At 37.0% G+C, this 26,654-nt stretch overlaps 1 protein-coding gene across 7 annotated transcripts; it reads right to left on the bottom strand.

Moving 5' to 3' along the window:
• Nucleotides 1-1,173: 1,173 nt before the first annotated feature.
• On the bottom strand, nucleotides 1,174-26,654 carry ODF2L (outer dense fiber of sperm tails 2 like). Of its 7 annotated transcripts, XR_004241855.1 has the most exons (18): nucleotides 25,860-26,654; nucleotides 25,182-25,304; nucleotides 23,724-23,885; nucleotides 22,162-22,224; nucleotides 21,856-21,927; nucleotides 19,988-20,104; nucleotides 17,028-17,213; nucleotides 15,613-15,722; nucleotides 14,007-14,142; nucleotides 13,335-13,445; nucleotides 12,038-12,142; nucleotides 11,279-11,425; nucleotides 10,694-10,750; nucleotides 9,275-9,354; nucleotides 9,028-9,190; nucleotides 7,983-8,108; nucleotides 7,023-7,323; nucleotides 1,174-1,411 (listed from the first exon to the last, which is right to left on the bottom strand). XR_004241855.1 is itself a non-coding variant. In XM_032118401.1 (17 exons), exons 2-17 carry the CDS (start codon nucleotides 25,290-25,292, stop codon nucleotides 7,195-7,197), a joined length of 1,875 nt encoding a protein of 624 aa, XP_031974292.1. In that variant the 5' UTR covers nucleotides 25,293-25,304; nucleotides 25,860-26,654; the 3' UTR covers nucleotides 6,368-7,194. The 7 variants fall into 7 exon arrangements, 6 of the variants coding, with proteins under 6 accessions (XP_031974292.1, XP_031974293.1, XP_031974296.1 ...); XM_032118401.1 differs by lacking the exon at nucleotides 1,174-1,411 and having other exon boundaries at nucleotides 6,368-7,323; XM_032118402.1 differs by lacking the exon at nucleotides 1,174-1,411 and having other exon boundaries at nucleotides 6,368-7,323; nucleotides 25,889-26,654.

Below are 26,654 nucleotides of genomic sequence, written 5' to 3'. Positions count from 1 at the left end.
AACCACAATCTTATTAAAACAAGACTTAATAAAAGCAGGAAATTTATTTGAAATTGAAAGAAACTGGATTTTTCTTACAGTCTTGCAAAGGATTTGCACAAATATTTGAAAGATCCTAGGTTTGGCTCTTTCTTCAGATTTCTTCAGATTTTTCCTCTAGAAAGAGAGCGAAATGTTGATACAAACCAGTTTGTGTTTTGCAGCGTATTAATATATTGATCTTCTCAAGGAAAGAGAAGGGGAAACCTTACTGTGAAGGAACAGCCAATGTCCTGAGAACAACCTGAAATGCTAACTTAGCATTTTTGCACTTCAAAAATGTCTTTGACTTTTATGAACAGCCATGATGGTAAAATTGAGGCTGTTAAAAATACATGGTTTACTTCAGTAGTTTATAATTCACAGTGGCATTTAGTGGGTGGAGTTGTAAATTACTAAGTGGACTGTTGCCACAGCAGAGTAGGCTGCTGCTCTGCAAAGGAGAAGCTTTGCTAAGAATAGGAATGTGGTCACGATGATAATGAACAAGGGCTCTGCATGCCTGAAACGCTGATGGGAGATTGGAAGATGGTTGTTGGATGTGAAACAGCTGCTCTAGAAATTAGATGTTATCAAAGATCTGCTTGAAAGATTGAACTGGATGAAAAGCATGCAAAACTGGACCAGTAAGACCTGGTTTCAATTTTTAGTAGCACTACCGAAAGACAGAGTGGCACATGAAATATTTATGCTGTCGATAAATTGGAAGGTACAGTTTTACAGCCAAAAATATGCTACGTTTATTCTGCTGCAAAGGGAGGCAAAATTGCAGCAGTCTCTACACAAAAAATAATCTTTTCCCCAATTGCTTTTCAATGAAGTAGATTAATGTGCCATGAAAGCATTACAATATGTTAATCAGGTATTTGATCTGCTCTGTCCAACACTCAAAAAAAAAAGTCAGTTATTTCCTGGAAACTATATTAATATTCCAAATAAACCTAGCTTTTTAAAGGCTAGGATTTAAAGGACTTCTCTGAGGGGGGATGATTTACTTATCGCTAGAATGATTTGCCTTTGGATTTTTAGGAGCTGTAACAGTCTTATTCAAAGGTTGCAAGCCAACAGCATTATATCAGAAATCCTGAGTGGAGGGTGCAGATAGATATGGATGGCAATATAAAACACACCACATTCAACTTTTGGAAGCTTTACTACTGAGTGACAGCTGCTGTATGATTGCTGTTCAGCCAGAAGTAGACAGGAAAATATTCTGAACCCAAATGCATGACTTGCGTGATTGCAATAATTTCATGTTTTTGACTGCTTAAATTCCCAGTCGGTGGACATCAACACAGGGGTCTCACTTTTCTGGCCTTAAGAAACATGTTTGAGCTATGTCAGCCTTAAAGTGATCCACAGGAAACTTCCACTGAAAAAGAAAAAAAAAAAAATCTGTATGAAATCATTGTGTCTAATTCACACGCTGCACAACCCATTCCTATAGGGCCCTGCTTTGATCCCTGTTTGTGCTGGCCAGCTGTAGGCCCCCCAGAGCAGAAAGAGCTGCACACAGATGTTACACTGCTAAACAGCTCATCAGTGGAGGAAACCAGGTCACTTCTCCTGTAGGAATATCACCAACAAAGTGATTTTGTCACAAAAATGTCTAACCTGGCTCTTTTCTGAATAAGAATACTGGACACGTTTCTAGCAGAAGACATTTTGAACTTCAGTCTCTCCCTAAACTTTCCCAGATACCCATATGTTGATTTCATTCACAGTTAAATAGACAAGGACTTCCTTTTGAGAACTTCTCAAAGGGATTGCTGTGCTAGTAACCTATCACACTCCACTGAGTACTCATCCATATGGAGCTCAGTGATTGTTTTATCTTCTATAAAGATATCCCTTTTGGAGGCCTGTGCCTGGTACAAAATTATTGAGTACCTCTGCTCTTAGCAGAAAGTAAGAAGAATTTATAGCAGCTTTTGTGACATAGATAGGAAACAGGAAAAGATCTTTTATCAAACTTAAACCACTAATAAACTACTTGGCAGGCAGGATTAAAAGGGTAAGGTACCAAGTAGCCCTAAGAATTACGCTGTTTGGTTTAATTTTTGTGCTCTCACACATTAACAAATACAAAGCATATAGGATTGCAGTAGGGAATAGGGAATCCAGGTCAGCTCTTTAAGATCTGCCAGTTTCAGGACTCTACATGCTTACAATTTAACATAATTAAAGACAGGAAATTATAATTGAATATGGAAATGTACTGGTTAGAAAGTGAATCTGTCAACCTCAAATCACTTCATTTCTTATAACTCTGAAATCCTGTCCCACTATGAAATGCATGCAGCAGTGTACCCCACACTGACAAGGGGCACCCTACAGATTTAAATGTGGTGTGATCTCTGAACCACATTTTAAAATGTGGGTTTGAAAGCTACCAGCGACAGTGGGATCTCTTTCCCGGAGGCCGACTCTTCCTGCCCAGCTGATGCCTGCCAGGCCAGCAGGTAGCATATTGCTCATGAGGGGGTTTGAGCACACTCGTTCTTACCCTAACAGCTCATTTATTCCTGGTCACCTTCTTTTTTTTTTTTTTTTCTTTCTCTACTCCATTCTTAACCAGATAAACTCTCTTTCTACTGGGTGAGCTCATCATTGAAAGCATTGTCAAACTTTTATACAAAATCTCTGGCTTTTACTGCTTTTCTAGCCAGGGACTTTCTGCCCAGCAGAAGAGAAACATTCCTGCTCGATAAGGGCCCTGCAAATGAACACATTCAGACTGAAAGTATAATCACAAAAGCAAGCACAATATGGACCAGGAACTGCAGGTTTGATACTTTTTCTGTCTATACTTACAGCAGTAATATATTTCATCTGACTGTATTGGAAAACTAAAACAGCATATTCAGCATTTTTGGGGGGAAATACCAAATAAAAATAGCATTGGAAAAAGGGCTGAGAGGTGAGATGCTGGCAACACCATCCTTACCAAAGGCTTCTAAAATTGTCTAGAGATGACAACTCACCCAAAAGCAAGCTTAATTAGTCTATTTCTTTCTGTAACACTGTCACTTTGCTACATGATGCAGACAGTAAAAATTATTTGCTTTAAAGAAAAATAGTAGAAGACCAAAATGCAGTCAAATCAGTACAGCTGCATCCAAGAACTTTGTGGCACAACACATAGCTTTCTATACTGTAAAATGAACAAGGCAAGAACTAATTTAGCTATACTTTACAGAGTTACTAAAAATACAAGCAGCAATCTCAAGTCAATGCTAGATCCTTCAGCAGTTAGAAAAAGTTTTATTATTTTCTTTATTAGAAAGAAATAAACCACAATAACTTGTCCTAATTTTTTTTTTTAATGCAAAAGACATGGTAAGCTAACACCAGTTCAAAAAGGAACTGAGTAAAAGCAAATGATCTTTGTGACTAGTAGCCCTATTTCTACCATGAAAAAAAAAACCAAACCCAAACAAACAAAAAGACAGTTGAGAGCCATAAAAAGAAGTAAAACAAACTAAAAAGGAAAAAAACCCAAAAACTAATTTCCTGGATAGCAAAATATAGGCCAAAATCAAGTTAGTGTACATCTTTGTATCATGTTCCAATGAAAAGTGTACAGCTTTGGAAAACCATCCATGGACTGGATTAAACAATTTATTTCTGAACTCTTTCCTTCATCCATGATGACTTTCAAAAAGGTTTTGATATTTTACAAGTAGCATAATCAGAATGAAATTAATACAAATATTTGTGTGTGTGTAATAAATTATAATTTTACTTTTTAAAAGTGCACAGAAGCAGATCATTAGCACATGTCAGTATTGGTTAGGATAGATAAGCATTTGCAAAAGATAAAAGTATTCAACACCTTACTAATAACTAACAATGAAATAGAAGGGGTATTGTCTATGCATGAACTAACTTACGGTTTTGGTCAAAAAATACATATTATTTAAGTGTACCTTGAAAATCACATATTTAACTGAATGTACTACTTTTCAAAAAACATATTACAGCATATATCTACAAAATTAATTAGAATTTAGAACTGCAAGTAAATTCAGAATTGTTTTTTGTACTAGTCCTGTGTTGGGGTTCTCCCCCCTGCCATGTAGCCCTGGGAGAGGGGCCCTCGGGGGGAGACACGGGGTTTCCCTGCCCCTGGTCAGCCTCGTTCCCCATTGGTTGTTTTGTGTTCCCCTGCGCGGGCAGAAGGACCCTCGGGTCCCGTGATTGCCTCAGTTCCTCGGCAGAGCTCCAGCCATGCGGCTGGAGAAATAAACATCACTCTGAAACATCTGTCAAGAATCAGTCTATATATTTCTTTTCCATGGGCCTCATTGTCTGATATGCGTGTTGCAGTATCCCCACTGTAACAAACAGTGGAGAATTGTGGGCAGAACGATCCCCGATCCCTAAGGACAGCGACTGATTTGTGAGCAAACTCTGGATTTCTCTTCTTGTTTTCCTTTTGCTATTCCATCTCTAAACTATGGAGGAACCATGGAAAGACTCTTGGCTCTCTGAGCCACATGTGGACATTTATTTTAAACTTGAAAAGATTCTTGAACAACGATTTGTAAATTTTAGCTTAATTCAAGCTCAAAAGGAACTGAAATATTTCCTTTCATGGCTGTTTAAGAACTTTTTCCACGTTTCTTGAGACTTGATTCTTACCAAAGACTTTTGGAAGACCGTTTGGACACAGTTAATTTCTGAGTCAAAATATATGCCGATCCAAGAATATTTTCATGAATACTATTTAATTACCAAGACCGTTGAGCAATGTCAGCTGTGTCCTTGCAAAGGGAAGCGTGCCTCAGAGTCCGTGCGACCGCAGCCACGTGTGCCAAGCGCTCTGCAAGCAGCAGCGAGGCATATCTCTCACACGGGCAGAGTGACGCGAGCTGCAGTGTCGTCAGCAGAGTGAGGCGCGGTGGGAGCAGCATGACCTGGCGGTGCCCGCCTGGCGCAGCGCAGCGCATGGTGGAACGAGCCCTGTGAACGCCCGACCGAGAGGGGCAGTGCGCGGGCGGTGGCCAGTGGCGATGGCTGTGGAGCGGAGCCGCGCCTAGCTGAGATGTGCACTGGAGCAGGGCGCAGGGGGGCCGCCACTCAGGGCCCCGGCCGAGACATGGGTGCGGCACCAGGCAGCGGCAGCGCAGCTGAGAGCAGAGGAGATGGCGCACAGGGAGCTGAGCACCGTGGCCCAGCCCAGTCCACGCGGCCCCGAATGTGACCCCGGGAAGAGCGCGCAGGCACGAGCAACCCTGATGGCCCCAGCAGCCCTGGCAGCTCCAACATGGGAGCGAGGGAAAGTGAATGCAAAACCACAGCGAGACAGAAAACAGCAGCCACTCGGAAAAAGGAAAAAATCATTGTAGCTAAGGTTTTCAGAATAGTAAAATGGTATAATGTTAAACAAAATTATGGTTTTATAATGAGATGTCGCAACCAGGAAGACATATTCGTTCATAGAACTGCTATTAAAAAGAATAACCCTGAAAAATGCATCCCAAGTTTAGGAGATGGAGAAGAGGTAGAGTTCAGGATTATTCAAGGAAGGAAAGGCCTGCAAACAGTAGAGGACACTGGGCCTGATGGTGTTTCTGTGAAAGGCAGTATATATGCTAAAAATCGTAGTCATGTTAGACAATATCTCCATTATAAGCCCCCCCTACAGTCTGCCTTTCCTAATCCTACCTTTCCCCTTTATCCTATATCCTATTATCGCCAGTGTATTCCCAATCTGGTTTTTCACCCATGGTTTCCCTCACAAAATCATGCCTTTGCCAATTGTTTCACCAAAAATCCCTCTCCAATGCCAAGTGCGGGATGCAGAGGGGGAGGGAAGAAATTAACTATTGTTGTTTAGAGTTCCAACAGGTACAAATTGAAGAAACCCTCTCCTGCCTCAGTTTCCCCACAAAGCATGCTCAGAGAGTCCTGTCTCCCTTCTGTCAGCCTTAAGACGTTCCAGAGAATCTGTTTGGACATTTAAAGACTCAGGAGGGTGGCTTGTTTTGTTTTGAAACTGTCCTTGTTATCTCATGTTTATCCAGTTGTTTTCAATGTTAAGTTTTAAATCTCTTTTTGTTAAAAATAAATGAGTGAAATGTTGGGGTCCCTCCCCTGCCGTGTAGCCCTGGGAGAGGGGCCCTGAGGGGAGACACGGGGTTTCCCTGCCCCTGGTCAGCCTCGTTCCCATTGGTTTTTTTGTGTTCCCTGCGCGGGCAAAGGACCCTCGGGTCCCGTGATTGCCTCAGTTCCTCGGCAGAGCCCCGGCCATGCGGCTGGAGAAATAAACAACTCTGAAAATATCTACCAAGAATCGGTCCATATGTATTTCTTTTCCACGGGCCTCGTTGTCTGATACGCGCGTTGCAGTATCCCCACTGTAACAGCCCTGCATCAGCTGAATATTTTTATGTGTTTTACCTGAGGCATAAGTCAATCTTACTGAACAGCAGCTCTTGAACTCAAATACTTAAATATCTTACTGGAACCGTGTCACCAGAATATATCAGCACATTCAGAGCTTAAACTATACCTGTATCTAAAATATTTTCCTACTTATTTATAAAATATTACTACAGTATATTCCTGAGCATAATGAGATGTAGAGGAAAGTGGCTGGATGGGACAGCCTTTTGGTGGTGACTCTCCCATGTATTGCAGCACTGTGTACTATACTAGTGCTAAACAGCAGGGAAAAAAGGGAAGGAACCTAATGATCTAAATTTTTGCCTGTCTTAATAGGTTGGATATCGTTGAATTGAAGGATAATCTGTGATCATCTCATTTACCATGGACTAAAAGGACTCATGTAAGATTTTAGAGCCCAGGACATTCACATACCAATTTTGTGTGCATACCCCACACATACACACCTGCCACTGCTGTCATGCACTCAGCTTTGCACTGCTGTGCCATGGATAACATAATTGTTTAAAGCAATAGTATCAGCCCAATTTCCCACATGTGACCGACCAGTAGGATATATAGTAATGACTGACCTGCCTTCTCCTGCCCACAACAGATGTTTTCCTAGGGAAGAATTAACATTCTAGAACTGAAAATAGAACATCAAAAATGGCAAAATAGTGTAAAGTCTCAACAGCTTCATCTCCAACAAGACTGGGAGGCCAATCTTGATAAGTTTCTTCACGATAAAATAGATTAAAGAGTTCAGCCAAACATTGTTACATATGCAGCTTTCAAGAACTGCACATAATTCTGGATGCTCTGGTTCTTGTTCTCTGACTTCTGTAGGCTATTCTCCAGCTCTTTCAAATGTACTTCATGGTGCTTTTCATTCTAATGAAAAAAGATAAATGCAAAGAAACTTAGAAATAAAATATAAATCAATCATAATAATAATCTAAGACAACTAGTACCAAATTTTTATAGCCTTATTTACCTCAAAAAGTTTTCAGAGGCTCCACAAAAGCAAAGGTGCTAAAAAAGGCCTCAAAAGATTGAAGTTTTTGTTTATGTTCAGGCAGGACCAAACTGAACATGTTTGGATAGACTTAAAATCAAAAAAAGGCCTATAATAATTTATAATAATTGTAAATTCAGATTATTGTCATTAACTCAGGAAAAAAAAGATATCACTACATCGTTATGGAATTGTTTTGCATCTAATCAAATCTAGATATGCTTATTGAACACAACTGATCTGAGAGGGAAATGACAACTTCATACATATTTTTTATTTTTGTCTTGCAGGGAAAACTGCCCTGAGTAAGTGTTGTAAACTCAATATTATACAAGTAATTTAGCTAGACTGGGTATCTGTTAGGTTGATGGGAAATGTCAATGTACAAATTATATTGTCAAGCTGAATTAATTTACTATTCTGAAAAGCGTGTATCAACTGTATTAGTAGTGTGTTTTCAGTAATAGGAACTTGTTTGCGTAAATGGTGACATGGTAAGTGATTTCTGAAATCACAAATACCATTATTTACTCACGTGGTGAAATAAGCAGAGGAGTTGGTTTTTTTCTTCTTGCTTCTTTCTCACTTCAGCTTCAAGAAGTAGCAGTTTTCTCTGAAAGGCTTGTTCTTTGTATGATATTTTTTCCTGTTCTTCAGCAACCTATAATAACGAGAGCAAAATTATGTATATATATATATATGATTTATATTTATAAATGATATCTATATTACATATATTTTTACTCTTAAAGCCCAAATCAAATTATTTTCTTATCTCTTAATATTAATAGCTCTATTTCCTATTCTTTCATCTAATACTTTACTTATTTCCCATGCACAAGAATTAAACAAACCTGAGAAATATTCTGGCCAAATTTGAAAGCTGTTTCACTTGGAAAAAAATGTAATACTAGTGGGAGTGGAACACTTTTTAGCTCATTTTCAAGTTAAGCCAAAATTTTAGTTTTTTCAAAACCTAAGAAATATCCTCAGTATTGAAAAAATCAGATGGTTATTCCTACATTATTAATCTGAAATTACAACTTCATACATTTTTTCTGATTAAACTAATATAATTCACTACAATCTAAACTCCAACATTTCCTCTTGAATTTGATTTACTGTTTGCATAATTTCTACAAATTACAAAATTCAGCTTAATATAGAAAGAATGAAAACCCTTCCTCCAAAAAGAGAAGGGATTTCAACACCAAATTTCTTGTGAGCTTCTATAATGAAGAAAATAAAAGGTAAGATTAAGCTTTTGTGCAGAAACTTTTTGCCATGTGTGGGACTTAATATTAGGTTGTTAAATACTTTTGATTTGTCAAAAAAAAAAAAGATAATAAAAGGTTGGTCGATTGAAACTTGTTATTAATTTCCATAGGATCCAAACTTGACAAAGGAATTGGTTGTTCAATCCATATTTAAAACATGCAGAAATTCACAGTAACTTTTTAGTATTGCTCTCCACATGCAAAATAGTCTTGTCCCATAATTTTTTCTCAAGCACATTTTTAATGCTATTTTCAAATAGAAAGTATCAAACAAGACTGAGAGATGTATTAAATCACCAATACCATTTTCCTCCCTTCTTCCAAAGCAGATTCAAGTTGTCTGGTTAATGCATTATATTCTGCAATTTTATCTTCAAGCTGCAATTTACTGCACAGAAGAGTCTCATCTTCTTTTCTGAGCTGACAAGCAAGTCCTTCATTCTGAAATTCCATCTCTCCTAATTGCCTTTACAAAAAATGGATTAATGCATTATAATTCACTACAGCAGAAAAGTGTAGAAATTAATTTCAGTCAGATTTTTCAAGTTACCTTTGAAGATCTTCATATTTCTTCTGAATGTTACAGATCTCTTCTTCTAATAAGAGATAGCCCATAGAAGTTACACTATCCTGTGAAAATGACAATTTGTTTCTAGTTGAAGAGATCTGTATACAGGATCTTACTAGAGTAAAGTAAGCCTGCCTATTAAAATCCATCAAATAATTTATCTGTAATTTCAGATAAATATTCTATATTCAGACAAATGTTATATTATATTCAAGTAAACATTATCTTGTATTACTGTACCTTGTATGACTATCTTAAATTAATAAAATACAGCCAAAGTAGGAGATTAAAATTTTCTGTGAACACTTTTGAAAACCTGCTATGTAACAAAGTCCTAAAAAACTCCATATGCTGCTCACGAAGCTTTGTGTATTAGGAGTTGGTCAGGTCTACCTATCTCCCAGCAAAAAAAGGCTCCCTCACACTACAGCCACAGGAAGCATAAAAATAACACTGCATACATACATGGTTATCACAGAAGAACAGTGCAGCACTGGCAAAGAATTTCAGAAGGAAATGAATATCAAAAAAGACAATCGAGTTCATGAAAAGAGATGTATCAGCAGCAGAAGCTGAAGGAAGCAAGAAAACAGTCTTCTCCTGTCCAGCATCCAGAGTGCTAAACTTTTACATGTATTCTTTTAAATCTCAATAGCAATGAGATTATTGCTCCTTCTACCACCCATCAACAGCATGTTGGCAGTAAACAGCCACATCAACAGCCTGCTGGCACCGTCATTTAAAGGGCTGACCACCACCATTCACTGGACTACCTCAAGCAGTCCCATCCAGCACTTTGAGCTAATCTGCCTAATTTTGCTTGTAAGAATTACAGGATGTTCAGGTAGCAGACTGGTAGTAGCAGAAATTAGTCCAGCTGAACCAAGAAGAGGTTTTCTGCAGAGGCAGCAATTGCTCCAAAATGAATTTTCCTTAATTCTGGTTATAGAGTCAAGGGTAAAGGACATCACCAAGACTTAATGCTGAAATTTAACTACTGTTCCACCACCACTACTTAAGTGCTTCTTTCACACTTTTTCAGGAAAACTTGTAGTTAGATTGAAATTACATACATCATTTTATATAAGGCATAAATTTTGCACCCCAAAATTAATTTATAAAAATTAATGAAGTACTTTGCCAAACAATGATAGATGTAAGAGTTTATGAACATTCCTGGAAGAATCACAAATCAAGAGCTATGATTTTTATAAACATAAATAGTCTATAGGAGCACAGAGACTCACTGTGCTTCAGCTGTAGTTTTCTCACGGACACAGGAGGATGATTAAGCCCCTTTCCCACCCCACTAACTTAAAAACCTTTATCATTTGTGCTCTTCTAACTCAAAAGCACATTAAAAAAGACAAAAGACAATAACAAAAAAAACTCCAAACTTACCCTGCCACTGAAATTGATGTCACAGGAAAAAAGACCCAAGGGATATTCATATTCAGGCTTTAGAGAAAATACAAGCATTAGTGTTCAATACAGCCAAAAATAGAAATTATCCTATTAATGCATATTTTAAAAATAATTAATCAACTAAAACACTGCAATAATTAAAATTTTATACATCATCAAGAATATAATTTACCTGATTAAATATTTTATGGTTTAAAAATTAGCCATTAAAACCAACACTAATGTAGAATTAAATTATTCTACTAGATACAAACAATATCTAGACTTGCATTTATTTCCAGGGAAGAATTCTGCAACACATCTCAGGACATAAGTATTTAAAAAGATCAAGAATATACTCACTCTAAAAGTAACAAATCTTGTCACATAATGAATTCACATAAATACAGTTGGCAACAGTTTTATTTGCATTGTGCTATTTCCACAGAAGAAGTTTTTGATTTATGAAGTAAGTAACAAAGGAAACCTCACCACTGTCACGCCAACAGGAAAAAATGTCCCAAAGACTTTTTTCCACATAATTTTCTCATTTATCTTTAGAAATCAGCATGTTCTAACCACCTGAACCTCCAGCTCCCTAAGGGTTTTGCATTTCTGTGCAAGGATCCTTTCCCAGGACATAAGCCTTTGCTGGTTTTCCTCAGCTGCTTTCAGCAAGTCACAAACATGTTGTAACTCCTTTAACTCAGCCTCCGTTTTGTCCCTCACCTGCATAGTAGCATCACAGGAGAAAAATGTAAGTGTAAAACCATAAATTAATTGTAATACTTAATGGATTTTCATTTAGGTAATAAAGCTAAAATTCTACACAAGTTGCATATCACCTATTTTATAAAATACTGACAAAGATACAAGTTCTTTTCTGATTCTTAAGAAAGTGCTGTGTTCCAGTGTTCAGCTCCATCTGCTGAAAAACTTATAACTCATCTCTGTATGGATTCTCAATTTTAACTGTTAGTTAAAAAAACCCCCAGCAGTTACAGTAGGTTTGCTTCCATACACAACTTTCACAGCTGTTCTGTCAAAAAGCTCCTTTCAAAATCATCAACAATAAAATCACATTTTTGAAAGTAATAAAAGAATTTTGGAATTCTAAAATAGCAGCCCAACTACTTGGTCATTGCGCTAGGAATCATTCCTCACTTGTTTGCAATTGTGTAGTTTCCAAAACCCACCAGCTTTAGATAGCAGTTAGTAAAACTCAGAAATTTAAAACCAAGAGACAGTACCTTGTGACTTTTAATAACATCACAAAAATGTAGAAAAGATCAGTATCCTACGGAATTGTTTGGAAACATTCTTTATTACTGCAAAACTTACCTTATTTTCTTCTAAGCGTTTGTTTTCTGTTATTTTTTTGTTTTCATTTAAGACCACTTCATATCTGGATTTCAATTCTTCTACTGCAATTTGTCTTTTTTGTACCTAGGACAACATTTTTTTTACATACATTTGCGAGGTCCTTCATTTAAATACAGAAAATATAGAATCACTAATATGAAGCATAAAGGAAAACCTATGATTTCTAAGTAGTCTCAAAGTGTGTCATTATTTGAAGTTATTTATTTTCATTATCCTACTTGTCACAGCAAGTATAGAAGGGTTACCAGGTAAAGAGCACTGTCATATCAGTAGTGTGTTATCAACAATGGAGAATGAGCTGCAGTTGTGCTATAGAAACAGCCAGCCGGGCTCACACCTCTCTCCCCACATAACAACTATCACTGACACTTCCCATCTGAAGTCACTACAGCTCTGAGCTAGGGAATTTCACTCCACTCACTGCTTGAGGCTGGCTGTTACCTGAAACTACATCTACCATCTACCACTGGCAACAAATTTAATTGTGATTATGCATCCCACAGACAGGGCTCACTTAGATTCTGTATCATGTCTTTCTTTTCTCTTGACAATGATTTAAAAAATAATTAAGTCAAGAATGTCAGTGAAATTTTGTCTATACCATAGCAGAAATATATACATATTTGAAGCAAAAATTTCTGTGTGAATGGAGCCAAACACAAAAAACAATTATAAAAAGCCCATTTTAAGTTTGGTTTATTTGTTTCACTAGTATTTTCAATGTGGATTTACCTAGTGAAATAAAAAACTCATATAACCCTATACTCATAACCCTAACCCTAACCCTAATTTATATTTCTTGAATGAACTTGAATTTCTTGAACTTTCTTGGATACAGATATGCTCTTAGGAACACAAAATAAAATACGGTCAAGTAGAGGTGAAATATCGTCGGTATATCCACTGAAGACACCAGACTCAAACTTTATTTTTTAAATATGTAGTTTATTGGGTCACTAGCCTGCTTTTTAGGAAGCAAATCTTGTTGAAGCAAGGTTGAAAGTGTTGGCTTCAATGAGCTCCAAGTGGGCTTCACACGATTCAGTACAGACTATGTGTACTTGTGACAGTATGGAGACTGTTCTTTGATATAGTTTGTAATAGCACTTCCTTCTTTCATACTCAGTATTACAAAAATTTTACAATCCCTATGACAACAAAATGGGTTTAGTACAAGCAAAACCTTTATCATTTCCTCAAAACTGCTTACAAATTTAAGAAAACATACTTGAAGATTTCAAACATGGTAAGTCACCTCATTTTTACGCTGTTGTACGAGGTTTTCCTGCAGCTTTGCTTTTTCTTGCAGATGTAGCAACTCATATTCAACAGAAACTGTACTGTTCTCTAATGTAGCAAGGGAAGCCTTGATCAAAAATAGAAAATACAAAAATTTTAAGTGTTACTTAAAGAACACATTCTAGAATATGATATTAACAGCAAGTGACCTGCAGGCACTAGGAAGAGTGACATAAGTATTTTTCTTGTCAAACAAAAATGATAGTCCATAGTTCATTCATCAGCTCAGGAGAACATTTATATTGGATGACAAATACAATACAAAACCTGTAAACTCTTCAAAAATTGAAATTAATAATTAAGATAAACTCAGTTCTTTAATTTGAAAGTTTAACAAACATAAAAAACCAGTTTCTACTTAAGCAATTGTGCAGTTACTGACAGTAAAATAAACAGCATCCTGATTAAGCAGATATATCATCAGAAAACCTTGTTCCTAGTTTTGCCATAAATTTCCACTGAAAAATTTTCAATGTCTCATTTACCCTTACTATTATAAATGGATGGCAAACTTCATTCTAGAGGTTTCTAGAATGTGTCTAGACAGAAGGTCCAAAGAGAATTAATGTGGTTACTTCATTAATGTATGAGAAATGTAGAGCCATTCAACAATGATTTATAATCTCACCTTTAATTTTTTGTTTTCAAGGTAAATCTTTTCATTTTCAGAGTTAACTGAATTTAGCCTTCCAAGAATTTCCTCCTCCGAGTTTCTTCTCCATTCCTCCCTTCTTTTCATGCCTTCCACAAGGCCTGTGATCTGACTTGTTAGACAGGCAAGAAGTTCTCTATAATACACAGTGCTTTCAAAACTCTCACTATGAAAATTAAATTGAACCTTAACACATTCTCCTATTCTCCTTCATTGTTTATATGTATATATATGTATAAAAATAAAAGGGGGAATGCATTTAAGCATCCAAAGAAACAATTATCTACTGAAATAAACTGTCTGAAAGAGGAGAGTTTCTACTCCAAGGAAGGGGTCTTAGCTCAATTACAGAACACCAAATCATACTTCCAAGAGAACTATGCACATGCACACTGTACAAAATGTAATTATATTGAATTTATAGGGTATATCATGTAAGGTCCTACTAAGAACATTCCCTAGCTACTTTAGGAATGTCACTTTCCATTATTAAAAGCAAAAAATTATGCTATGCCTCACTTTTTGCTTTTTATTGTTAATAAAGTTAACAAAATTTGTTTTGCTGTTTAGTGGTCACACACTGCTTAGTAGAACAAGTCTTGTTAGAATGGCACATTTCAAGCAAAGACTTGTATTTCCAACTGAAACAAAACCAGCAAAAACCAGCTGGAAGCAGAATGATATTTGTCCTTTCTTAGATGCCTTCTTGTACCCACCGGACCAACAGCGGGCTAGACAGATTTCTGGAGTGATCTTGTCTACCTGCACTTTGGTTAAATTTTAAAATCTGCTGCAAATATTTTCAGAAATGTCAGATTTTCTGGAACGAAATCGAAATATTCAAGCCAGTTTAATTTCACCTGTTAAATACTTGAGCATGAATCAAGTTCTTTGTGAAATAAATACTGTCTCAGACCTAGAATAAAGGCATCTAAAAGTTTCTTTTGCTGATTTAAGTTATAGTCCATATTTCTACCAACAGGAACAGTAAAAGGATATTTGTCACTGTCTGCCAAAAAAATGGCATACCCTTCATGTATATTAAGATTTGACTGTGTAGTTTGAATAAGGTTGGATAATTTTGTTCTGCTTTTCCTTACATGAGTGAACTGTTCAAATGGGCATCTGAGAGGAACCTTCTCTATCCTCTAGTGAGGTGAGACATTAGTGGAACTGAAATAATTTTGCCATCAGTAGTCTGAAGTAGGAACTAGAAGACAAAGAACCTTCTTCTATTCTGTAAACAGAAGGGTTAACACTCAAGCTGTGGAATCAGTTATTAAATAAGCGGTTATGTGGAGGCCACATAGTAGCTGCCAGCAAGTTCAGGCTAATCAGAACTATGCAGGGAAAAGAATATGTTCCTTACTGGTAAAGGGGAATAAAGCTTTAAAGGAAGTGAAATGCAGCAGAGACAAGGCTAAAAATCTTAAATTTGTTCTTATTTCCAACTCTAAATTCTGCTCAGAATTTCAAAATATAAATAAACTCATTTACATTGTCAACAATGAGTACTGCACTACTAAATATCAACACCCTGTGACTACATAAGTAAACAAAAAAGATCAACAGTCCAACTTACTTCTGAAGATCTTCTATTTGAACTTCTAACATTGTCTTTTCTTCAACTATTCTATCATGCTGCTTTTTCCAGACATCAGAGGCTGACAATATCTCACACAGTTTGACTTCCTAGAGAATGTAGAAATTATAAATTATGTAACATAAGAATGCTACTGAAGAATGCCATTTAATTCTACAAATTTTTCTAAACACAAGAGCAATTTAATGTAAAAAGGTTTTATTGGATCTCCCTCGTACAAAGGAATATAAATTTTCTCTCATCTCAAAATAAAATCAACAAAATTACCCACACTTTGTAAAAATCAGTCTAAGTACAGACTTACTTTCAAAGCAGAGACATAGTTAACACTGGTATTGTATATCAACTGTAGAATACAACATTTCAAAATTTAAGATGACAACCTTTTCTTACCAAAAAAATTGTCTTTGATGCATCTCAACTACATACAAATTACATCAATTAATACACAAATAAAACTGTGCCAAAATATTTTAAGAATGAAAAATACTAGCTAGGTAAGAAATGAAACATTAGGTAAAATCCCTTAAATGAATATGGATAATTAACCAACACATGCTATCTTGAAATTCAATGAGGAAGAAAACAAGTGTGACTTCAAAACATTAGAAGTTCAGGAATTAGTTGCTGTCCCTCTGTACCGCTAATTTTAGTTAAAGAGCCAGTACTGCCTTCTCACAAAGATCTAAGAATATAAAAACCATTATTAATCATCTCCTGGAACACTGAGTGGAAAAGTATATCCTTAATACTGACATATCTGAAATTATTATAACGCATCTAATTGTATGAAAACATATTCTTATTAGGAAATCCAGATAGGGCAGTAAGCACAGTTATGGTGCATCTGGCCTTTTTGAACAATTACAAACTATTGATAGGCAGAGCAAGATTCCATGGAACAATTTGGATTAAAGAAGAAGTTTTATACTTGGCTTTTGAAAAGGTTCAGAACAAGCAGCCTAGAAACAGAAAGCTAAGTAACCATGAGACATCACATATTAATAAATAAAGAAAATTAAGACTTCAAACTACAATCATGGATTCTCAGTTAGTACATTGTATTTCTGAGTTAGTCAGTGCTTATTCATAGAGGACTAACAGGAAGACCAGGAGAGGTTTAACCAAAAGCTGGTGAGACTCCTCTTACTTCCTACAGTTTGAAATGTACAACCTCAAGACAATCACTAAATTTTAATAAAACAAAGGCAGTTAATAGTAACAGTTTTCATGACACCTACAACAACCTTTTCCTTAACAAATGAGCAACAAAACAAAAGACGTAGAAGCACAGCCTAATCAAACAAATGTTTCTATTTTCCACAGGTTAAAGTATTTCCATTGTTCAGTTTCAAACAATACAACACAACATTTCTCACAGCATAGTCACTCACATGTTCTCTTATTTTAGAGGTTACATTTTTCACAGCTTCTTCAAAGCGTTGAACTCTTTGTTTCTGGGACCTTGTTGCTTTTTCCAGAGCAATCTTCTTTTGCTCATTTGTTTCCTTTAAGGCTAACTTCTGGCACTTGTATTCACCAATTTGACGTTTCCACTCTGCTATTTTATTTTCTAGAGTCTGCAGCATAATTAAAATCAACTCTTCAAATGCTAAACCTTACAGATAATTTTGTTCTATAAAATAATCAGGAATAGCTGTTACATTTATAATCTGTTTCCGTATTATCTTGGTGTCTCAAATCTTGTGGTTGATGCAAGGAGCTAGCTGAGATAAGTACAAGAAAAATACAGAGAGAAAGTCATTACAAAGATGAAGAGAAGAGACTGAGAAGGTGCAGTAGCAGGCAGGAGTAGGGGAAAAGACAGCAATCTAACCACCTCTGTGTGCTCTTGGAAATGAATGCAGAATTTCAATTTAGAAGGCATGGTATGGATGTTAAACCAGTTTATGAGGAAAATAAAATGGTTTCATCAGACTATTTCTGTAAAGAATATCACCTCAATGATGCTACCAGCGATATGCACTGATGTATTAGAGTATGTGCTCTGACTACCAGGTCTGGAGATAGGCTGTATGACTGTATATGAAATTTTAATATGAAATTTAATATCTTGGATTTGTGTTTTTTAAAGTCAGGAAGCTAGGAAAGGCTGGAGTCTTTTCTTTAGTATAGGTATTACAATATGGTCTGCGATTAGATGACAATATACTATTGCCTTGCAAGATCTCTGAATTTTTTCCATGCATAAAATGGCCCCACTTTATTAATGACACAGACTTGTTTAGTGAATAAAATATTTTTTATAAACAATGAAGCAGAAATGCATTTTAATGCATTTAATAATATTATGAAACGTGTGCAAAGCAGTCAAGATGGGAACTGGGTTCTACAACGGCCATTATATTGTCTTTTCTATTACTGTCATTATTTCTGACTAACTAGATGTTTATGTCACTCTGATGAAGACAGTATACTGATCCCGTTTCATGCAGGAAGCCAATCTCTCTAACTTCATGGCTTTTGTATTTTTCATTTATATACCACATAAATATGAATGGAAAACAACAACAGACATTAAAACACTACATGGTGATGTTCATTAAAAGCAATACCAGACTCTGATTCAAGGAGAGTCTCAGATTCTCCTATCAAAAATGACCAAGCTACCAATAGACAATTAGTTTCATAAAGACAAGTGTAAATCCTGTTCATACCTCTTACTATTCTTCCACTGAACTCCAGCAAAGTAGGTAGCAGCAGTGTAAATGAATTACTCAGTTCAGTGATAAATATTCTTACTGTAGGAATGATTAATACATTTGTTTCCTTCTTTTTAGCCTAGGTCTGACACTACATTATGTACTACATGAATAAAGACCTACTACTTGGCTACTGACTATGTGAATATGCCAGCCTTATTCAAGATACTCATTGCCAGTTGCTATAAAATATGCATATTATGCATGAGGGGATATCTCTCAGTACAAGTCTGGCTAATGGCCCCAAAACTTTTACACAATCAAAGCAAAATGTATGTGGTTTTCCAAGTGAAAGATGGTCTTGGGTACTGGGATTCACCAAAAAGCAAAAGTGCTACTTCAAAAAATGAAACAATGAAACAAAACCCTATGTAAATGGTAGTTTTTCTATATAAAAGCTTACAGAGCATCTAATAAACAAAAATGTGACTTGAGGTGGTGGATAAACACCTTCAATAAACACAGCAAATAGAAGATCTCAGTCTACGTATGGATTTCTTTAACTATTGGTGTAAGTAAACAGCTGCTATCCCCTATCATAACCACAGGAGGTCAGAATCACACTAAGAAAAAGTGCTTTGGGCACTAGTCAGTGGCTGAAGTAAATTCAAATTGAGAACTAATTTCATAAGAGCAATGCTAAGCTTTTGCAAGCTTTTGTCTAAATATTAACAAAATCCTCCAGCAATTTCTGAAAGCGAACAAAACTTTTAAATAGAGATTGAATGAAAATACAGCTGTATATCAAGTTATTTTATCTAATGAAAATGTTGTTGGAATTCCATAATTGTACTAGGTAGAATAAGAAAACAATTTTTATTTAGAAGAAAACGTGAGGGATGCAGACATAGACACGTGATTTAAAATTGCCTTGATCTAGGCTGGGTGACAACCTCAAATGATACGATTAGCAGGGGATATATGTTAGTTAAAACGTTTGGAAATTAGAAATACATTCTTTTTAGCCAATGTTTGCTCATTCATGCCTACGCTCTTGACAAGTTTCATATACTGTATTCTGAGGCCACATACAGCTCCAGCCTCTCACACATGACCTCCTCCTTGCCTTTTTCTAGAGCCAGTAACTGAAACAAGCACCCAAATTTAACTTGTGCTTTTTAGAACAGAAAATGGAAATAATTTAACCTACCTCTACCTACCTCAAACGAAGTGAGATTAGGCATTAGTCTTAAATGTTTCACTTTCAGTCAGTATAAAGAGACTTATTGATTGTTTCACAGACAATAAGAAGAAACAGGGTGTGGCTGTCACCGTTCTCTTAGAACAGAAAGGCACCATATGGACTTGCCTATCTCTTTCTCTTGACCATATGGAGACTGTCTTCTAGACAGTGCAGTTAAGTGAGTGCACTTCTAGCTTCTATGCATGTTTCACTTTGCTTCACTGGAACTGTCCAAGTGGGCACAAGTTGAGAAAAGAAGAAAAAAACCAAAAAAACAACCTTGCAATTAAAATAGTGTGGTCCGGCAGACCTTGCAAAATATAAATACTTATGATTTTAGTTGTTTTGGATTTTTCTTTTACCAAGAATTTGATTTCAAAACAGGCCACAGTAAGGTTTTGCTATTTTTTTTTCCAATAAACTGAAACACAAATAAAAACATTTTGACCTGTATTTTCACTTTTAATTCATCATTTTCTGCTTCTTTTCTTTCAATCTCACACTGCAGGTGAGCTTGTACTTCCTTTACTGATCTTGACAGTTGGTTTCCTTTCTGTACGTTGATCTAAGAAAGACAAACACAAATCTATTGGACTATACTGTATGATGCTCTCTTTATTTTTTTTACTATGCTGTAGTTTCTAACTGACTTTTGAAAGTCCTCAAAACCTGGAAAAGAAAAAAACGTGCTCTACAAGTATATTCACAAGCACTAACCTGCTACAAATCGTATTAATGTTAAATAGAAATCACCAAGTTGAAACTATTTATGTATAATTATTGCATCATATTTAATCTGGGTTTAAGAAGTAGGAATAAGGCCTGGAAGCATGAACTCAGAAATCCAGGTTGAGCAAAGGCATCCAGCTAGCAGGATGACTAACATTAAGCCACACTGATCAGCTGTGCTCTGACTAATTAGACCTGAACTGACCTTCATTAAATTCCAAAGACCAGCATCTACTATTAGAAGTATTGATACATTTAATTCAAACTCTAATTTTGAGGGGTACATAAATCATAAGGGAAGAGGAAACTCATGTCACCAGGACTCGGGTCAGATGATTCTACGAAATATCTTTCAATATCATTCCTTTGGCTCATTCTAAGTAAGAAGTAATAAGGTAGAAAATTATTGTATTATCAGTATAGACTAAAAGAGACTAAAACAACGTACCAGTGGAAGTGTTCATTATAGATAACAGTAAGAAAGGCAGATTCTGTCAAGTATTGATGAAAATGCCATTTATTGAAATTAATGTAAGAAGGAACAAGGGGATAGTATAGCAAATCATTTATCATTTCAGATGCTGGACACCCTAAATTGTTCAACATAAGGTAGGTCTCTAGTCAGGGCATGGTAGGCCACATAGATCCCATCAACATTGAAGTCTGCTGGCATTGGGGTCTTCAGAATCTTTATAGGCTTTTCTGTACAGCATTTCTATTCTCAAGCAAAAAGATGTTTCCATGAAAATGTGCTCCTTCACTTGAAGATAAAGACAAGGACATGACAATGGTCCCCACAGGCTTCTCTATTATGACAAGCTGGTAAAGTTTATCCCGCAGCCAAGTGATGTGTTCACTTGGTTAAGCAAAAAAAATTCTTAAAGAAGACCCATAGCTCTTAAAACACCCCAAGGAGTTACAAATAATAAAGTACACCGCTGCCCCCTTAAAGGTTTAACTGAGCCTATTTGGTCCCTCACTAACACTGAACCAGGCTGCATTACATACACACAGAGAGCACTGGAGCTATTCAATCTGTAACACACACTGCCAAACTACCAGTAAAATAGCTTTCAGACTTTTACACTACGCTCTTATACAGAACAGTTCTTTCCTTCCAGTGTTGGTATTTGCACTGAGCCCCTTCTTTTGGTGCAAAGAATGAATGATCTCTTGCCACCCTTGTCAGCCTTTGATGATATTAGCTCTGCTGCCTGTACTACCTTTCCTCAAAGAGCCATGGAAACTAACTGTGAACAGTATCTGTTTAGCTTACTCCATATTATGCCATATAAATACTTTTATTCCAGAACTATTGAAAATCAGTAAATCAGAAGTCAAAAGCCATTAGTCTGGATGTGTGCCCCTCCCTGTACCTTATGATATTAGTGCTAAGGATAACTGTATCCGTAGTTGGTTTGAATATAGTTTTGGTGGTTTTAAGATAATTCTGTATGAAACATCTTTCAGGATTTTACTTTTTTCATAGGTCTTTGAAATAATTGTTTCACTCAAAGTTTAAAATTTTTAATTAAAAATCAAGTACATTGGAAGAAAACATTCATTCCAACGGAACGGGTCACTCACTTTTTCACACTGAAGCATGGATGAAAGTTCTTCAATCTGTTTCTCCTTTTCAAGTATTTTTTTCCTGAGATTCTTAATGGGGAAAAAAAAAAACAACAAAGAAATTATTTTAATGTACGTGTACAACAAAGCCTCAGTAATGCGCATTGATGAACATTTCAGATGTAAAACTAAGATTCAATTTTGTGATGGTAAATCACAAATACTCCCACTTTTCCACTCTTACTGAAAATTGTATGCCCTATAAGGTAGCCAATTTCAGATGTACAGCATAGAACAAAGAGAATCAAATTTTAATTTACTTACAGCATTCTGAATTTCATTTTCACTTAGCTTCTGCATCCAAGTGTTAATGTTTTTACTGTTTAACTGCAACACAGGAAACATTAAAAATTTCTTCTGATTATAACTGATTTAAAATTTTTCAATGGTCTTAAATTGGTTACATACAATGTGCTACATTTTCAAATTTGCTACCTGGTACATATGAATATAAAAGCTCACATACTCACAAGCTACTTAGTTGGTGGTTTAAACCCTAAAGATTCAATTTATTTTGTACATAGGATTTGTAGCTGAAGAAACAAACCAGGGTTATTCCATACACCTATTTATTTTTTATTTTATCTAGGAGGGCTCTAAATACTGTAGATAAGTGTTATTTAAGCATGTAGTTAAATGATAAAAGCATTTGTAGAATTCACAGTATTTCAAAGACTAATATTAAGAGCTAAAGCCTTCTAGGAGCCTCAGTTAGTTAGGAGAATTTGAAAATTGAATCAGAAAGCATAAGCTGGAAGATCACAAAAATCAATTTACATTAACTCTTTGTAGAATTTATGTGTCCATGATATTGTCAGCTAAACTCATTATTTTAAAATGTCCAATTGTGTGTGTTTGAACATAACTTTCTATTTTAAAAAAGTAGAGTTGTGTGGCTTTTAGACTGTAAATCCCAAACCTTTTAATTTCACTAATAAGAAGATAAACCCACAAACTCAAGTTGGAAACTCTGGCATCAAAATTTTACTACAACTCCTTCATCTTATCCTGGCCTGCATGTAATCCCTGATAATGTTCCGTAATCTTGATCCCATGCCTATCTGTGAAGTCAGTCCATGGACCTCAATTCCACATCCAGGTTTCCACCTTTGCATGCACAGCAAACTTATAAATACTGTATTCCGTAGAAGTCCTAACCTCTCCTGACTACACTGAATCAGATTTATCAGAAAAAAAAAATATATAAACAGGAATGGTTTTGTGACCTGACACTGATTTATCAGCAAAAATACTCAGAAGACTTCCCAGAATTAAGAAGTGACTGGAAACCTAAATTACTCATAGCATCTTTCCATTCTCAAGAAATAGTCTTCCCCACAGTTCATTCTTTATGAACTTTTTATCTTTTTGTTGAATGATCAACAGAAAGCCTCATGCTTGTAAGACAACTAGCATTGTCTATGAAAACCTGAAAATGAAGATTATCTTCAAAATTAAAAAATAAAGTTCAGAATAAACACCCATCTTTGTTAGGTTCTGAAAAAGAGTTAAGAAAGTCAGCAATGATAAAACACATTTAATTTTAAGAAATCTACATTCTTCACTCTGTCAGGTTTCTGTGTGAGTTCCACATGTGAGTTCCACATGTCTACTGTTATACAGGAATTCACTCAGATTCACTTCCTGTTTTAACAAACATAGTTCAACAAACTCCTTCCAAATTTTTAGGAACTTTCTTAGTGCACAGGACATAACAAAAAAATCTCTCCCCAATGCGTCCATTAAGGAAGATAATATGACTAAATGTTTCTTTCAGACCTGTGTAAGAAACATCCATTTCCATTGATTCTATGTTTATGCCTTACATATTTTCTTACTTGGTGTTCTAGACTGTCAGACTCTTTGCTCATATCAGTAAAATATTTTTCATCTTGGATGGCTTTTGTAGTTCTGTGACAATCCTTTATATGTGGCTGAAGCAGTGAACACAGTTTTCCTGTTTCTCCAGGTGGCACACATGTTTTTCCCTGAAATAGCATTCATAATTATGTAACATTTAGTTTCACTCACAGTAAGGTCACTGATATTGCTAATTCAAGGATATCAACATAAAACAAGTCAGGTCCTCAGGAGAATCCTTTAAGCGAAAGTTTAAAGGTCAAAGAATAATTTAGGACTTTCAACAAGGATAAAAGCCTGTGATATCACAGGATGTACCCTCAGTTTGCTCACAGAACACACCTAATCTACAAAGCAAAGGCAAACAGACTACCTCCAGTGAAGGTGAAGGCCAAGACCTGCTCAGATTCCAATGTTGCTGTTTTTCACAGCAGACTTCTTCCAATTTCGAGGCAGCAATGGCTTTCCTCTTTTCCCAGTTTGGAAAAGCTTCTCACCAGGCCTGGCTGCTCAGGAAAATGATGCTGCCTGTGCCATGGCAAGCCCAGAGCCATACCAGACCTACTACCTAAATGCATCCCATTCCCCCACTTCCTTATCAGGCACCAGCAGCCTGTCATTCACCCTCAACCCTTCTCCAAACACCTCTCCTGCCTCTACCCTAGCATTCCAGCATGCTTGATGCCTTCACCAAGCACAAAGTTATCTGTTTACTCCACTCAATGCTCCACTGACTACTCATTATTTTTTCAGAAGTGGATTGTGTTGCCTTCTCCACACACCAGGACCCATTTCTTCTGCTCTCAGCCTGTGCCACGTGCATCTCCATCAAAAGGATTTATCAGACTAAGAGTTTTTGTTCTTACATCCATATTCTCCTTCACATAATTGAGAAAATGAGTAACAAATTTTGGAAGTTCCCATCTTAAATAACGACTTCCTCACAGAATCAGAATGCAGACTGCTCTGTTCCTAATTGTTGTCTTAAGGCAAATGAATACACTCAAACATCCAAGGTTTTTTATTTTATACATGTATATGTGTGTGTGTGTCTTGTTTTATAACAGGATTAGATTTCCTGGCAGACCTCAACTTGTGTAACACACTGCAACTCTTTGTAGCTTTTTCCTGGATATACAACCAAAACCAAGTCCTTGAATTTAATTACTTCCAGTGAAAACAGCACCTTGGAAGATTAAACATAATGCTTCATTTATCATAGCCAATCTGTGTAAGCAGAAAGGAACAAATAAGAATTTTGTCATAGTTTCAGTATACTCTTGCTATGTCCACCACTGTCACTTAGCCATTTTTTGAAATATCACCTACATCACATCTATAACCAGGAAGTATATTTTTAACCTTGTTAACAAAGTAAATACAATTAAAAAAAATCAAGCCTAACAGGAACAGAATGAACTTGCCTCAATAGTGTGAAGAAGAACAAACTTTTCCTGAAGATCAAAGTCCAGTGAAGGAGCAGTAGAGTCATGTACAGGTAAAGATGAGGATGGTTGTGATGATGATGATGACATTTTGATTTAATGCTGTATAACAAAGCAGTATATGTTAACAGATTTTGGTGTTCTGTGAATCAGTAACCTAAACATTGCTGGCATCCCAGGTTGTTCCCACTACAGTGGGATTACTGGACTGGACCAGTCACAGCAGAGGTGTAACACAGCTAAGGCAACTGAAATCTCCCACAAGAATTCACAACTTGCAAATGCTTAGGCACCACTGAATTCATAAATTTGGTGCACAGAAAGCAAATCCTTCCACAGCAGAAAACTGAACACACACGAAAGACAGAGTAAAGCTCGCAGCTGCTATTTCTCACTTCCTCGCTCCCCAGCACAGAGGGGGAGGCTCAGGGGCACAGGTCACTCAAGGCCAGCCCTCACTCCGGGCCCACACTCGGGCTCTCACCTCACCGAACGCCCCTGCGCTCGCTGCCTGCGGCTCCCGCCCCTGGGGTGTCCGGCGGGTCACCCCCCTCAGCACCGCTCCCGTGGGGCAGTGTGGGGCATGCCCAGCCCCTGACCCTCAGCACCTTTCCTGTGGAGCAGTGTCCCCTCAGCACCCCTCCCGCTGGTCCCCACCTGCGCCCGCCGCCCCTCGCCGCCGGGACCCGTTGCCGGAGGAACGCGCCGTTGCCGAGGCCGTTGCCGCTGCCGTTGCCGGAGGAACGCGCCGTTGCCGAGGCCGTTGCCGTTGCCGCTGCCGCTGCCGAGGCCGTGCCGGCCCCTCTCGCGGCGAGGGGAGGCGGCGGTGCCTCCCCGGGCCGGCCTTGCCCGGCGCTCCCCGCGAGTACCAGCACCCACTGCCCCGCCGAGAGAACGAGGGCGTGCGGGTGGGATGCAAAGGTGCCTCAAAAGGCTGTGCCCCTTACTCGCCCGTGCGCACCCAGGCGGTTACTGTCAGACCCAGATGGACAAAAATCCTGGAGACCTCTGGGGAGCTTTAGATCCTACGGCTTATTTCTTTCTGGGCGTTTCCATTAATTTTTTTTTTTTTTTCTGAGGTTAAACACTAAGTCTTCATGTAACTTGCCCGTATGTGAAGCTGTTTTGGCAATACATTGTCAAACACTGTAGAAAAGCCGCATATTTTTAAATATCCACGTTCAGATGAGGTGGCAATTCATAGAATATCTGAGACACTGCAAGAGACATACAGAAGGATCACTTAGATGTACAGAAACATCACTTTTAGATAATGAACTGTGCAAAACTGAGTGATCATGTGATACAAACATGTTCATTTGTACAGGTGCATATGTAGATACAAACATAGACACATATGCTCATACATAATTATAATTTGCACATTTTGTTTAAAAAAATCATACTGATAGAAATGTTACTTTTTAATATGCTGAGTGAATATCAGCATCA

Source organism: Corvus moneduloides, chromosome 9 (assembly GCF_009650955.1).
Source record: "Corvus moneduloides isolate bCorMon1 chromosome 9, bCorMon1.pri, whole genome shotgun sequence".
NCBI lineage: Eukaryota > Metazoa > Chordata > Aves > Passeriformes > Corvidae > Corvus > Corvus moneduloides.
Note: the sequence above shows the minus strand (reverse complement) of the source record. Positions and strands in the feature narration are given on the sequence as shown.